Here is a 16536-nt window from a genome sequence, read left to right as displayed (position 1 = left end):
CGCCCCTCCCTCTGGCTACACCGCCCCTCCCTCTGGCTACACCACCCCTCCCTCTTGCTACACCACCCCTCCCTCTTGCTACACACCCTCCCTCTTGCTACACCACCCCCTCCTCTGGCTACACCGCCCCTCCCTCTGGCTACACCACCCCCTCCCTCTGGCTACACCACCCCTCCCTCTGGCTACACCACCCCTCCCTCTGGCTTCACCACCCCTCCCTCTGGCTTCACCACCCCTCCCTCTGGCTACACCACCCCTCCCTCTGGCTTCACCACCCCTCCCTCTGGCTTCACCACCCCTCCCTCTGGCTACACCACCCCTCCCTCTGGCTTCACCACCCCTCCCTCTGGCTACACCACCCCTCCCTCTGGCTTCACCACCCCTCCCTCTGGCTTCACCACCCCTCCCTCTGGCTTCACCACCCCTCCCTCTGGCTACACCACCCCTCCCTCTGGCTACACCACCCCTCCCTCTGGCTTCACCACCCCTCCCTCTGGCTTCACCACCCCTCCCTCTGGCTACACCACCCCTCCCTCTGGCTTCACCACCCCTCCCTCTGGCTTCACCACCCCTCCCTCTGGCTACACCACCCCTCCCTCTGGCTTCACCACCCCTCCCTCTGGCTACACCACCCCTCCCTCTGGCTTCACCACCCCTCCCTCTGGCTACACCACCCCTCCCTCTGGCTTCACCACCCCTCCCTCTGGCTTCACCACCCCTCCCTCTGGCTTCACCACCCCTCCCTCTGGCTTCACCACCCCTCCCTCTGGCTACACCACCCCTCCCTCTGGCTTCACCACCCCTCCCTCTGGCTTCACCACCCCTCCCTCTGGCTACACCACCCCTCCCTCTGGCTTCACCACCCCTCCCTCTGGCTACACCACCCCTCCCTCTGGCTTCACCACCCCTCCCTCTGGCTTCACCACCCCTCCCTCTGGCTTCACCACCCCTCCCTCTGGCTACACCACCCCTCCCTCTGGCTACACCACCCCTCCCTCTGGCTTCACCACCCCTCCCTCTGGCTACACCACCCCTCCCTCTGGCTTCACCACCCCTCCCTCTGGCTACACCACCCCTCCCTCTGGCTACACCACCCCTCCCTCTGGCTACACCACCCCTCCCTCTGGCTTCACCACCCCTCCCTCTGGCTACACCACCCCTCCCTCTGGCTTCACCACCCCTCCCTCTGGCTACACCACCCCTCCCTCTGGCTACACCACCCCTCCCTCTGGCTACACCACCCCTCCCTCTGGCTACACCACCCCTCCCTCTGGCTTCACCACCCCTCCCTCTGGCTTCACCACCCCTCCCTCTGGCTTCACCACCCCTCCCTCTGGCTTCACCACCCCTCCCTCTGGCTACACCCCCCCCTCCCTCTTGCTACACCACCCCTCCCTCTGGCTTCACCACCCCTCCCTCTGGCTTCACCACCCCTCCCTCTGGCTACACCCCCCCTCCCTCTTGCTACACCACCCCTCCCTCTGGCTACACCACCCCTCCCTCTGGCTACACCACCCCTCCCTCTGGCTTCACCACCCCTCCCTCTGGCTACACATTAAGTTTGCTCGAGTAATGTGACTTAGTAACGGGTTTAACCTCAACAACCGCAGTTCCGTGGTAATGTTTACCAGTGTTTCTAAATCTAAAAAGTTAATACGTTTAAAGCGTTGTTTCGTAGTTTATCTTGGATTGAGATATTTGGAATATAAATTATATCCGCCTTGGTAAAGCCTTCGTCCATTTGTAGTGGACGAGTGGTGTTTCTCTGTCAATATGGTCCCCGCCTTGTTGCTCTCCTGGGGCTCTGTCCGGCCCTCCTGTGGAGCTCTGTCCGGCCCTCCTGTGGGGCTCACCCGGCCCTCCTGTGGGGCTCTGTCCGGATCCCTTGTGGGGCTCTGTCCGGCTCCCTTGTGCGGCTCTGTCCGGCCCTCCTGTGGGGCTCTGTCCGGCCCTCCTGTGAGGCTTTGTCCGGCCCTCCTGTGGGGCTCTGTCCGGCCCTCCTGTGGGGCTCTGTCAGGCCCTCCTGTGGGGCTCTGTCCGGCCCTCCTGTGGGGCTCTGTCCGACCCTCCTGTGGTGCTCTGTCCGGCCCTCCTGTGGGGCTCTGTCCGGCCCTCCTGTGAGGCTTTGTCCGGCCCTCCTGTGGGGCTCTGTCCGGCCCTCCTGTGGGGCTCTGTCAGGCCCTCCTGTGGGGCTCTGTCCGGCCCTCCTGTGGGGCTCTGTCCGACCCTCCTGTGGTGCTCTGTCCGGCCCTCCTGTGGGGCTCTGTCCGGCCCTCCTGTGGGGCTCTGTCAGGCCCTCCTGTGGGGCTCTGTCAGGCCCTCCTGTGGGGCTCTGTCCGGCCCTCCTGTGGTGCTCTGTCCGGCCCTCCTGTGGGGCTCTGTCCGGCCCTCCTGTGGGGCTCTGTCGTGCCCTCCTGTGGGGCTCTGTCGTGCCCTCCTGTGGGGCTCTGTCCGGCTGTAACTTCCAACCACTTGGGGTGGACGGTAGAACGACGGTCTTGCTTCATGCAGGTCGGCGTTCAATCCCCGACCGTCCAAGTGGTTAGACACCATTCCTCTCCCCCCCCCCCTCCGTCCCATCCCAAATCCTTATCCTGACCCCTTGCCAGTGCTATATAGTGGTAATGGCTTGGTGCTTCCCCCTGATAATTCCCCCCTCGTGCCTTAACGCGAGTCTGTTATGTGCTTGAGTGACTGTGCAGCCTCCATAGTGTAGGGAGGAACCCACAACAACACTCCAGGCTCAGCCTCGTGGGGTCTCTCAGATTACTTACACAAGATATGTATACAATGAATTATTTTCATTTTTTTATCGCGCTGAGATGTTGATAGCCCAATGTATTGGATATATTATGAATATTTTTCATATTCGTGGATTCAGAATTATGATTGACAGACCAGACTCACAGCTGTTTACCTGATATTTGGCACTTCTGTTGTTTTTTTGTTTGAGGATTAGAATCTAATTTTTGTGGGCATTGTGAGGCAACTGGTAATTGTTAGTGTGTGTGTGTGTGTGTGTGTGTGTGTACTCACCTAGTTGTACTCACCTAGTTGTGTTTGCGGGGGTTGAGCTCTGGCTCTTTGGTCCCGCCTCTCAACCGTCAATCAACAGGTGTACAGATTCATGAGCCTATCGGGCTCTGTCATATCTACACTTGAAACTGTGTATGGAGTCAGCCTCCACCACATCACTTCCTAATGCATTCCATTTGTCAACCACTCTGACACTAAAAAAGTTCTTTCTAATATCTCTGTGGCTCATTTGGGCACTCAGTTTCCACCTGTGTCCCCTTGTGCGTGTTCCCCCTTGTGTTAAATAGACTGTCTTTATCTACCTGTGTGTGTGTGTGTGTGTGTGTGTGTGTGTGTGTGTGTGTGTGTGTGTGTGTGTGTGTGTATGTGTGTGTGTGTGTGTGTGTGTGTGTGTGTGTGTGTGTGTGTGTGTGTGTGTGTGTGTGTGTGTGTGTATTACCTAGTTGTGCTTGTTGAGCTCTGCTCTTTCGACCCGCCTGTCAACTGTCAATCAAATGTTACTAACTATTAACTAATTTTGTTTATTTATTTTTTCCACCCCCCCCCCCCCCCAGGAATCCGCTTCGTAACAGCTATCTAACTCCCAGGCACCTAATTTACTGCTAGGTGACAGGGACATCAGGGTGAAACAAAATTTGTCTTTGTTTCTGCCTGGTCCGGTAATCGAACCCGGGCTACATAATTACGAGTCCTGCGCGCTGTCCACTCAGCTAGTGGAGAGCGCGGGACTGTCCACTCAGCTAGTGGAGAGCGCGGGACTGTCCACTCAGCTAGTGGAGAGCGCGGGACTGTCCACTCAGCTAGTGGAGAGCGCAGGGACTGTCCACTCAGCTAGTGGAGAGCGCGGGACTGTCCACTCAGCTAGTGGAGAGCGCGGGACTGTCCACTCAGCTAGTGGAGAGCGCGGGACTGTCCACTCAGCTAGTGGAGAGCGCGGGACTGTCCACTCAGCTAGTGGAGAGCGCGGGAATGTCCACTCAGCTAGTGGAGAGCGCGGGACTGTCCACTCAGCTAGTGGAGAGCGCGGGACTGTCCACTCAGCTAGTGGAGAGCGCGGGACTGTCCACTCAGCTAGTGGAGAGCGCGGGACTGTCCACTCAGCTAGTGGAGAGCGCGGGACTGTCCACTCAGCTAGTGGAGAGCGCAGGACTGTCCACTCAGCTAGTGGAGAGCGCAGGGACTGTCCACTCATGCTAGTGGAGAGCGCAGGACTGTCCACTCAGCTAGTGGAGAGCGCAGGACTGTCCACTCAGCTAGTGGAGAGCGCGGGACTGTCCACTCAGCTAGTGGAGAGCGCAGGACTGTCCACTCAGCTAGTGGAGAGCGCGGGACTGTCCACTCATGCTAGTGGAGAGCGCGGGACTGTCCACTCATGCTAGTGGACTGCCTGTCCACTGTGGCAGTAGGATGCATAAGCACATCAAATTATAAGTAACCAGCTCACCACAAATATAAATAGGTTAACTGGGACTATTGTGGTCCAGTTCTTGAACACTGTTGATGCTGGTGTAGTTTCCTCAGCCAAATTAATTTTGTGGATGTGTTCGTTGAGTGTTTTACGCACCCTAGTAACCTTCTCCACTACCACCCACACCAAGGGTCTGTGATGCATAATAAAGAACTAACAACAAAACTTAGGAACTTGTCAGAATATAGAGATGGCAATTATTTTAAGGGACATTTTTGACATTTAAAAAGGTACAGAATATGCCAAATCAGTAAAGAAGTGTAGCTTGTGTAAAGTATCCTGGTAATGAGGTTAATTTATTGGGTACTTTACCTTAAATTTTACAGTTTATTATGTTGGAGACGCAGGGAGAGGCAGTGTGTGACAAGATAACTGCCTCACAACACTCTCTGAACATCAGAGGTCCACACCTGGTCAACATCCTCCCAGCAACCATTAGAAGTATTACCGGAAGAAAGGTGGATGTATTCAAGAGGCACATGGATAGGTTCTTGCCGGACCAACCGGGCTGTGATGGATATGTGGGCCTGCGGGCCGCTCCAAGCAACAGCCTGGTGGACCAAGTTATCACAAGTCAAGCCTGGCCTCGGCCGGGCTCGGGGAATAGAACAACTCCTCAGGACCCTCTCCAGGTGTGCTCCAGGTCACTGAAGACGGCGAGCAGCAGCAGCAGCAGCCAGTATATGGAGGGCAAGCCGGTGAATCAGTGTTCCTTACACGGCTTGGGCAAGATAAGCCTTTCAGAGATTACAACGCTAGATTAATCAAAGATTGTCGTGAAATCTCGCATGCCTTTTGTGGCAGACAAAAAGCAGGAGGGCCAAATAAAAACGGTGGAACCTTTTGTGAGGGCGGGAGGCTGCTGGCGCGTGACATTGGCGGGAATAGGTTCCCAGCAGGCGAGGGAGTCTTGTGGTCTCAACGCTACAAACGGAGAGTTGGCTCCTTCACCAGGCCCGTCCTCCTCAGGTTTCAAAACGTCCAGAAAACGATTAATTTAAAGTGTCCTAACCTACCGGAGAGCCAAAACAGAAAACGGGACTGTACGTCATTTTCGCGACCGTTTCCATTTTCTAGTACGAGTACTTTTTGGCTTATGTGCGAAAAGCGACGTTCTTTATAGGACAGGTTACTGGCGTCACTCGCTTCCCTAAGTGTAATGACAGTACAGGACTCCCTGGTCCTCACCAGTACTGGGCCGTCATAGGCGTGACAGGTGACGTGAGCAAACGAGGGGCGTGGCTGACTTAGCCACGCCCCCCTCGGGTATTAACACAATAGGGGGGCAGGGAGTGAGGCAGGGGGGCTGGGGGGGCTGGGTAGTGAGGCAGGGGGGGGCAGGGGAGTGAGGCAGGGGGGGCTGGGGGGCTGGGTAGTGAGGCAGGGGGGGGCAGGGGAGTGAGGCAGTGAGGGCAGGAGAGTGAGGCAGGGGGCAGGGGAAGAATGAGGGTGGTTGTGGGGAGAGTAAGGGGGGAGGAGTAGGGGTGGGGGGGGGGCAGGTGGTGCGGGAAATTGGTAATAAGGCAAAAGGACGTGACCTTTAACAATGGTCCGGTGAGGAAAGGTGCAGGTGAAGTGAGGGGGGGGGGGGCGGGTGTTGCTGGGGGGGCCGGGTGTTGCTGGGGGGGCCGGGTGTTGCTGGGGGGGCCGGGTGTTGCTGGGGGGCCGGGTGTTGCTGGGGGGCCGGGTGTTGCTGGGGGGGCCGGGTGTTGCTGGGGGGCCGGGTGTTGCTGGGGGGGCCGGGTGTTGCTGGGGGGGCCGGGTGTTGCTGGGGGGGCCGGGTGTTGCTGGGGGGCCGGGTGTTGCTGGGGGGGCCGGGTGTTGCTGGGGGGGCCGGGTGTTGCTGGGGGGCCGGGTGTTGCTGGGGGGGGCCGGGTGTCACCACAACACAAGTATGACCCCCCAGCTACACCTCCACCTTACATAACAACAAAGGTTATCCACATGACCCAGCCAGCCTTGGTGTACAAGTCTGACTTAATGTTAGGCTTTGTTATCAATATGTTAATGTTTCTATTTTTATTTTTCAGGTACGTTTTGAAAACCAATATGCGGGTCCTAAGGCGGTGGGGAGGTAGGGTGAGGTAAGTGCCAAGTGCCAAGGCCGTTGAACAAGTGTTGAAAGCAGTAATAGGTGCCAAAGTGGTATAATAAGTAAGTAAAGAAGTGATTCCTATCAAGGTTCATGTAAGATATTTACTGATACAGTCTCTCCTGAAGTGGAGCTTCCGGTTGGCGCCAAAACTGTCAGAATATAAATGTTGTCTTGATGGCTTGTGGACGTCTACAGTGTGTTGTAACATGGCTAGGCCAGTGTAACGGAGCAGGGGGGGGGTGTTCTTAAGAGTAACGTAGCAGGGGTGGTGGTCTTAAGAGTGTATCAAGAGCATCACGTGTACAGGGTTCCTTTATCATACAAGGTGATACACAAGGGCAGGTGTTTGTGTTCACTCTTTTCTCCGCGGCCCGGTCATCGACCAGGCCTCCTTGTTGCTGGGCTGGTCAACCAGGCTGTTGGACGCGGCTGCTCGCAGCCTGACATACGAATCACAGCCTGGTTGATCAGGTATCCTATGGAGATGCTTATCCAGTTCTCTCTTGAACACTGTGAGGGGTCGGCCAGTTATGCCCCTTATGTGTAGTGGAAGCGTGTAGAACAGTCTCGGGCCTCTGATGTTGATAGATGTACTGAATATGTACATGTGTACATATTCAGTATTGTACATTGTAATGTTGTTCTTCTGCCGCGTGCAGTGTAATTTGTAGAAGACACTGAGAAACTACGAGCTGATATTTAGTCTTCGGTTGGGCAACAGAAAATAACATAGTTTAACAGAGATAAGTTCCAGGTACTTAGGTACTCCAAAGAATACCTGATCAACCAGGCTGTGATTCATACGTCAGGCTGCAAGCAGCCGCGTCCAACAGCCTGGTTGACCAGACGACCAGCCAAGAAGTCTGGTCGGAGACCGGGCCGCGGGGCCTTTGATCACAGGGGCTTCACAAGGTAGACACAAGATAGGTAGTGTAAATGAAGAACATAAACGAAACACAGGGTACAGGACACAGTCACATCTACTCATAGAAGGTAAGCATCGTGTCAAAGATCTGGGAATTATGATGTCTGACGACCTAACATTTAGTGAACATAACCGAGCAAATATAGCGGCGGCGGCCAGGAAAATGATCGGATGGATTATGAGAACGTTGAAATCCAGAGACCCACAGCAATGATAATACTATTTAACTCACTGGTGCTGTCCAACCTTGAGTACTGCTTGGTATTCTCTTCCCCATTGAGAGCAGGAGAGATTTCTGAAATAGAGGGAATACAGGCAACCTATACGGCGCGCGCGCACGATACAGGACCTAAATTATTGCTCAAAGCTCTCAAAGTGTACTCTGGAATGATGACGAGATGGGTGTCAAGTAATATATACATAGAAGATACTGGAAAACCAGCTGCCAAATTTACTGAATAACAACATACTTATGCGGAAGATACGGAAGGAAATGCTGAATAGAACCAGTGAAGAGTAGAGGTGCCATAGGCACTGTGTGAGCACCACATAAATGTCAGAGGTCCACAGTCATTATATACTCTCCCAGCAAGCATAATAAATGTTACCCAAACAATGGTGGACTTCTTGAAATTGAAATATGTTTATTGAGGTAAAATACACACATAGGGATGAGGTAGCTCAAGCTGTTCTCACCCCGTTCAGTACATCGTGTTAATACATACATAGACACACATGACAAATAATAAACGTATTACCGAACAGTCTGAGAGATAAACATATACATTCCTCCTTAACACAAGTAGTATGGTATCAGACGTACACACAAATACTTTTATGATTATCTTGAGATTATCTTGAGATGATTTCGGGGCTTTTTAGTGTCCCCGCGGCCCGGTCCTCGACCAGGCCTCCACCCCCAGGAAGCAGCCCGTGACAGCTGACTAACACCCAGGTACCTATTTTACTGCTAGGTAACAGGGGCATAGGGTGAAAGAAACACTGCCCATTGTTTCTCGCCGGCGCCTGGGATCGAACCCAGGACCACAGGATCACAAGTACAGCGTGCTGTCCGCTCGGCCGACCGGCTCCCATAAAGTGTTAGGTATATACCTAACTATATATATACGAGCTTACATGCATGAGTCATGCATGTAAGCTCGTCCCAGGTCGCAGTCCCTCGTGCCTTATCAAAAGCTTCTTTCATGTCAACAAAGACATAGCTGATTTAGCTTTGTCAGTAGCTAAATAATTAACTCTACAATTCATGTGACGGTCGGTTTAAGGTGATCCTTTCAAGCATCTTGCACGTGTATCATGGGAGACTAATTGGTCTGCAATTACTACAATCTTTTAGTTTTGGATGGCGGCAATTACTGCGCTTTTCCTTTGTTAGGAAACAGTGAAAGTACGATACCTCTGGCCTCCCTCTCCTGAGGCACGATACCTCTGGCCTCCCTCTCCTGAGGCACGATACCTCTGGCCTCCCTCTCCGGAGGCACGATACCTCTGGCCTCCCTCTCGTGAGGCACGATACCTCTGGCCTCCCTCTCGTGAGGCACGATACCTCTGGCCTCCCTCTCGTGAGGCACGATACCTCTGGCCTCCCTCTCGTGAGGCACGATACCTCTGGCCTCCCTCTCGTGAGGCACGATACCTCTGGCCTCCCTCTCGTGAGGCACGATACCTCTGGCCTCCCTCTAGTGAGGCACGATACCTCTGGCCTCCCTCTCGTGAGGCACGATACCTCTGGCCTCCCTCTCGTGAGGCACGATACCTCTGGCCTCCCTCTCGTGAGGCACGATACCTCTGGCCTCCCTCTCGTGAGGCACGATACCTCTGGCCTCCCTCTCGTGAGGCACGATACCTCTGGCCTCCCTCTCGTGAGGCACGATACCTCTGGCCTCCCTCTCGTGAGGCACGATACCTCTGGCCTCCCTCTCGTGAGGCACGATACCTCTGGCCTCCCTCTCGTGAGGCACGATACCTCTGGCCTCCCTCTCGTGAGGCACGATACCTCTGGCCTCCCTCTCGTGAGGCACGATACCTCTGGCCTCCCTCTCGTGAGGCACGATACCTCTGGCCTCCCTCTCGTGAGGCACGATACCTCTGGCCTCCCTCTCGTGAGGCACGATACCTCTGGCCTCCCTCTCGTGAGGCACGATACCTCTGGCCTCCCTCTCCTGAGGCACGATACCTCTGGCCTGGAGGGTCAGGTCCCAAATCTACACAGTAAAATAACAACATACTGGAGTGAACGACATGGAAGAAAATGCAGAATAGAACCAGTGAAGAGCAGAGGTGCCATAGGCACAATCAGAGAACACTGTATAAACATCAGAGGTCCGCGGTTGTTCAACGTCCTCCCAGCGAGCATAAGAAATATTGCCGGAACAACCGTGGACATTTTCAAGATAAAACTAGATTGTTTTCTTCAAGGAGTGCCGGACCAACCGGGCTGTGGTGGGTATGTGGGCCTGCGGGCCGCTCCAAGCAACAGCCTGGTGGACCAAGCTCTGACAAGTCAAGCCTGGCTTCGGGCCGGGCTTGGGGAGTAGAACAACTCCCAGAACCCCATCAACCAGGTATCAACCAGGTAAAACTACAAGTGAGCTTCGCGTCATCCTTGGCTGATCTACAAGTCGGCATGAAATTTGCCTTTGTAAAAAGTACACAAGATGAGGACAGTAAAGAAAGCTGATAATGTTGTTAGTGAGACGAGTTGAGTGGAGCAGAGGTTGATGGTGATGACAGGAGAGCAGAGGAAGGCGTGGGTGGAGCAGAGGTTGGTGGTGATGACAGGAGAGCAGAGGAAGGCGTGGGTGGAGCAGAGGTTGGTGGTGATGACAGGAGAGCAGAGGAAGGCGTGGGTGGAGCAGAGGTTGCTGGTGATGACAGGAGAGCAGAGGAAGGCGTGGGTGGAGCAGAGGTTGATGGTGATGACAGGAGAGCAGAGGAAGGCGTGGGTGGAGCAGAGAGCAGTAAGTGACGGTGACTTAAGCAAGTTAGTCAGTGGGCTGCGGGGTGACCTTTATACCTAACTGTTAGTGCGCCTTCGTAAGTGGACAGGAAATTGTATTTGTGACTACGTCTTAAATCTTTCAGTCTGTCTTGGTGGTGTTGGTGGCGATGTTGAGGTGAAGATGGTCTTGTTGGTGCTAGACCACCAGCACCTGCCTCACACACACGCCTATACGGCCTCCTCGCCAACCACCAGAGTCTGTGAAAGAAGGTTGTACAGAGACGGTAATGCTGCGAGGTAATGCCGCGAGGTAATGCTGCGAGGTAATGCCCTGGATGTTAGCGAGGCGTACCCTGTATATGAGCCCGCTGGCTCCTGCTGCTGTTACAGATTCAGCTGCTGGAAACCAAAAGTTGCAAGTAGCACGGGCTATGGTGAGCCCGTGGTGGACTTGGCCGGCACAGTAGCGGGGCTGTAGTGCCCCGCTGGCTTAGGCACACCTTGTTAACTTACATCCCACCATCTTACCCACTAGTCCTCTCCCCTTTATCCTCTATTTCTTAACATTTTGATCCTTATTTTACCCCTCATCTCTTATTCTTTCTTCTCTTTACCTTCAAGTACCCTTATTAATACAGAGTAATCACACTAACGTGACTGCATTATTGAGAAAATCCATAGGAGCCGTGGCGAGGGCTCGAACCTGTGCGATAGGTGTTCCCACACACGCCCTAGCCACTAGACCACCACGTGGTGTAAGCAAGAAATATGAACCAATAGGCTTTCTACAATCACTTCCATTTTAATATATATATATATATATATATATATATATATATATATATATATATATATTATATATATATATATATATATCTATATTATATATATATATATATATATATATATATATATATATATATATATATATATATATAACATTAACAATTGTGTAACTAGCGTCAAAATATTGTCACTGGCTTAGCTAAACAAACTCTGGGGTTCAGTTCCTGAACCTATTATGTGCCTCTGTAACCCTTGCCACTACCGCCCACGGGATGGGTATGGGGTGCATAATAAAGATATGAAATGGAAGTGGGGGGGAAATACAACAGGCCGGTAAATAATAACGTTGTAAGGGTGGGCGTGATGCCTAAACTTGACCATATTTACCGTGAAGGGCTGGTGACTGGTGGCAACACACAAGGTAACATGCCAGTGGTCTTCATCCAGTTGCTGTGTTGACGTGTTGAGGGGGAGTTAAAGTGGACTTGTATTTCTACGTCACACGGCATAGAAATTTGTAAGCAAATAAAGAGGTATTTTAGCTATAAAATGTTTAAATATAGCCCAAATATTGTTTCTCAACAGCTTTGAAATGGCAGTTTATGATTATGTAGAGACAATGGTCCTGTCTCGCCTGGATCACACGGTGTGGGGTTAGTGAGGGTCAAGCCTCCACTCTACCACTTGCTCCATAACCTGAGGGCAATTATGCAGCCCTCCATAACCCGGCGTGGCAGAGGGGGGGGGGGCAGTGTTCTCCCTCCCTGATTGAGAAAATTAATTTTCTTTTTATCTGCTGGATAAAATTGTAGGTCTGTTTCACCTAGAATGAGTCTCCTTGCGAGTTACTTTGCTCGGGTCCTATGAATGAGACAATGACAATTAGTGATTAGCAAGTACGACTGGTCATACGTGTTTAAATATGGATTGGTCATTGATGGGGAGGAGATGTGGGCCCTCCAGCACTAGTACACACCATATCACTACACTCCTCTGCCTTTCCTACCCAAACTAATCTCTCATTGATTGATGAAGACTTAGCAGCCCGATTGCCACCCAAGAGGTGGCACTGGCATGGGGGGGGCAGTGTTCCCCCCACCCTGGCGTCGGGTGTGGTGGGGGGGGGGGCAGTGTTCCCCACCCTGGCGTCGGGTGGGGTGTGGTGGGGGCAGTGTTCCCCCACCCTGGCGTCGGGTGGGGTGTGGTGGGGGCAGTGTTCCCCCCTCCCTGGCGTCGGGTGGGGTGTGGTGGGGGCAGTGTTCCCCACCCTGGCGTCGGGTGGGGTGTGGTGGGGGCAGTGTTCCCCCTCCCTGGCGTCGGGTGGGGTCAGTGTTCCCCCTCCCTGGGGTCGGGTGGGGTGTGGTGGGGGCAGTGTTCCCCCTCCCTGGCGTCGGGTGGGGTCAGTGTTCCCCCTCCCTGGGGTCGGGTGGGGTGTGGTGGGGGCCTGGTGTGTAATATTGGGGTAATAATGTGTGTTGTGATCTTCCACCACAGGAGCGACGCGGGAGGTGGGCGCGGCGCTCACCAGGATCTGTCTACGTCACCGAGCCGTTGAGTCCCGGGTGAAGAGCCTCACCAGGTGCGTGCTGGTGCTTCTCCTCCTCCTTATTCCTCCTCCTCCACTTACCGCACCTCTCATGTCTCTCATCCCCCCCATGTCTCCCCCCCATGTCTTGAAAAAGAAAATTTTTCATCCATGATAGAAGCTTACCTGTCACCCCTCCAATATTTTCCAGTTTCCAGAACAACCTCTTACGTGGAACTCTGTCGAAAGCCTGTTTTAGGTCCAGATAGATGCAGTCAACCCAACCATCTCTTTCATGTAATATCTGTGGCTCGATCATAGAAACTGAGTAAATTCGATACACAGGATCTTCCAGATCGAAAACCATACTGTCTGTCTGATATTATATCATTTCTCTCTAGGTGTTCTACCCATTTAGTTTTGATTAGTTTTTCCAATACTTTCACTATTACACTTGTCAATGATACAGGTCTATAATTGAGGGGGTCTTCCCTGCTGCCACTTTTGTAGATTGGAACTATGTTAGCCTGTTTCTACACGTCTGCTACGATTCCTGTACACAGGGATGCCTGAAAGATCAGGTGAAGTGGAATGCTGAGCTCAGATGCACATTCTCTCAGAACCCATGGTGAAACGCCATCTGGGCCAGCTGCTTTGTTCTTACCGAGCTCCTTGAGCATTTTTTCCACTTCGTCTCTAGACACCTCTATGTGCTCTATGTTGTTCTCTGGAATTCTTATTGTATCTGGTTCCCTGAAGATTTCATTTTGTACAAACACACTTTGGAACTTTTCGTTTAATGTTTCACACATTTCCTTTTCATCTTCCGTGAATCTATTTCCCATTTTCAACCTCTGAATATTATCCTTTACCTGCAATTGGTTGTTTATGAATTTATAGAATAGACCCGGTTCTGTTTTACATTTGTCTGCAATCCCTTTTTCAAAATTTCTTTCTGCCTCTCTCCTCACTGCCGTGTAGTTGTTTCTCGCATCTTTGTATCGCTGGTATGTTTGGGGGTTCGGCCTCTTCCTGTATTGATTCCATTTTTGTGTCTTTTGGTCTCTAGCCCTCTTGCAATTTCTGTCGAACCAATCCTGTTTTCTGGCCCTGCATCTCTGTTTTGGTATAAATTTTTTTGTGCCTTTATCATATATTTCACAAAACTTGACATACATCTCATTCACTTCCTTGCCTAGCATCAAGTCTGTCCAATTATACTCACTAAAAAAATTTCTAAGGTCACCATAATGTCCTCTCCTGAAGTCTGGTTTTTCAACTGCTTCAACCTCCTTATTTTCTTCCAGCTTATAACGCATTGCATACTTTATTCCCAGAAAGACATGGTCACTTTTACCCAAGGGAGGAAGGTACTGAATGTCAAATATCTCTTCCTCCTTCCTGGTAAATATCAAATCTAGCATGGAGGGAACGTCCCCTTCCCTCATCCTCGTAGCTTGTTTAACATGTTGATACAAGAATGTTTCCAGGATGAGGTCTACAAATTTACAGGTCCAAAAATCTTCTGTTTTAGCTTCATATGCTTCCCAGTCTATGGATTTCAAGTTGAAGTCACCGACTATCAACAGTCGTGATCTATCGTTATCCGCTCTCGCTATGATCTCTCTCATTATTGTTATAAGACCTTCACGTTTACTATCTAGCTCCTCCTTTGACCATGTGCTGCTTGGCGGTGGACTATATGCATTTATTATCATTAGTTTATCATCCTCATGGCAGATCTCTAGTGCTATTATGTCAACTTCTTGTGGATTGGCAGTCATTATTTTGTTCACCTTTAAGTGTTCTTTCACGAGCACAGCAACGCCACCACCTTTCCTAATTTTTCTGTCCCGTCTCCAAATTGAGTAGCCCCTTGGGAATATGACCTCATTTAAAATTACATCTTCAAGTTTTGTCTCCGTGAGTGCAACAATGTCTGGTGTCTGCAGCTGTATTACATCACTTAACTCCAGTATCTTCGATCTTAGCTTACAAGGTTACAAGGTCTGCTTGAAGCACGTACCTGTGAGGAGGGGCAGAAAGAGGACCACTCTAGAAAGAGAACGGAGACGACTGTACAGGAGAAGGAAAAAAATAACGGAAATGCTTCGGCAGACACAACTATCACAAGCAAGGAAAACAAGCCTAAGCAGGGAGATTGAGGAAATAGAACAAACGTTGAAGCGATCATATGAGTCTGAGGAAATGGAATTGGAACAGAAAGAACAAGAAGAGATAAGGAAAGATAAGAAAGAGATAAAGGAACAAGAGATAAGGAAAAATCCGAAATATTTTTTCACATACGCAAAATCAAAATCCAAAACCTCGACCAGTATTGGACCGTTAATTACAAATGAAGGTACGTACACAGAGGACAACAAAGAGATTAGTGAAATTCTAAGAAGCCAGTATGAGGCTATGTTTAGCACACCAATAAACAACATGAAAGTTGATGACCCAGACAGCTTCTTTATGAATGACATTCAAGCTGCAGATAATATAACGGATATTACCACAAACTCGGAAGACTTTGAAAGAGAAATTGATAATATGCCTATGCACTCAGCTCCTGGGCCTGACTCATGGAATTCAATATTCATAAAGAAATGTAAAGTACCAGTAGCGAGAGCACTCAGCGTAATATGGAGAAAGAGTCTGGATACAGGGGAGATACCAGCAGCACTTAAATCTGCAGATATAGCTCCGTTGCACAAGGGGGGGAGTAAAGCCTTGGCAAAAAATTATAGGCCAGTTGCACTAACATCACACATAATAAAAGTGTTTGAAAGAGTGATTAGGAATCAAATTTCTAGTTTTATGGAAAACAATGAATTGCACAATCCAGGACAACATGGATTTAGAGCGGGAAGATCCTGTCTGTCACAGTTACTCAACCACTATGACAAAATCACAGAAGCCCTAGAAGAAAAGCAAAATGCAGATGTTGTATACACAGACTTTGCAAAGGCGTTCGACAAATGTGACCATGGGGTGATAGCTCACAAAATGAGGTCAATGGGAATAACTGGAAAAGTAGGACGCTGGATACTCAATTTCCTGTCGAACAGAACACAAAGAGTAACAGTCAATCAGATAAAATCGAGTCCAAGCGATGTTAAAAGCTCTGTACCTCAAGGTACAGTCCTTGCACCGCTACTGTTCCTTATTCTCATATCTGATATAGACAAAAATACACGCCACAGCTTCGTGTCGTCCTTTGCAGATGACACAAAAATCAGCATGAAAATTACCTCTGCTGAAGACATTGAAAAACTACAAGCAGATGTCAACAAAGTTTTTGATTGGGCAGCAGAAAATAACATGATGTTTAACAGTGATAAATTTCAGGTACTCAGGTACGGCAAAAATGAGGATCTGAAACATAATACAGGGTACAAAACACAATCGAATCTTCCCATAGTAGGAAAACAGCATGTCAAGGATTTGGGAATAATGATGTCCGACGATCTAACGTTTAGGGAGCATAACCAAGCAAATATCGCGTCAGCCAGAAAAATGATCGGATGGATTACGAGAACTTTCAAATCCAGGGATCCCATCACAATGGTTGTACTCTTCAAGTCACTTGTGCTGTCCCGTCTCGAGTACTGCTCAGTACTCACTTCCCCCTTCAGAGCAGGAGAGATTGCTGAAATAGAGGGAATACAGAGAACATATACGGCACGCATAGACGAGATAAAACACCTAAATTATTGGGATCGTCTCAAAGCTCTCC

At 50.9% G+C, this 16536-nt stretch overlaps 1 protein-coding gene across 1 annotated transcript in view; it reads left to right on the top strand.

The window, feature by feature from the left end:
- Nucleotides 1-16536, top strand: part of LOC123754246 (mucin-4) — a gene marked incomplete in the record, with an annotated part of 115688 nt that overhangs the window by 31269 nt on the left and 67883 nt on the right. The window contains 1 exon segment of the mRNA XM_069326358.1: nt 12767-12851. Within this exon segment, the coding sequence (XP_069182459.1) occupies nt 12767-12851 (85 nt within the window).

The sequence above is a fragment of the Procambarus clarkii genome, chromosome 18 (assembly GCF_040958095.1).
Source record: "Procambarus clarkii isolate CNS0578487 chromosome 18, FALCON_Pclarkii_2.0, whole genome shotgun sequence".
Lineage (NCBI taxonomy): Eukaryota > Metazoa > Arthropoda > Malacostraca > Decapoda > Cambaridae > Procambarus > Procambarus clarkii.
This window is presented reverse-complemented; position numbering and strand designations above follow the sequence as displayed.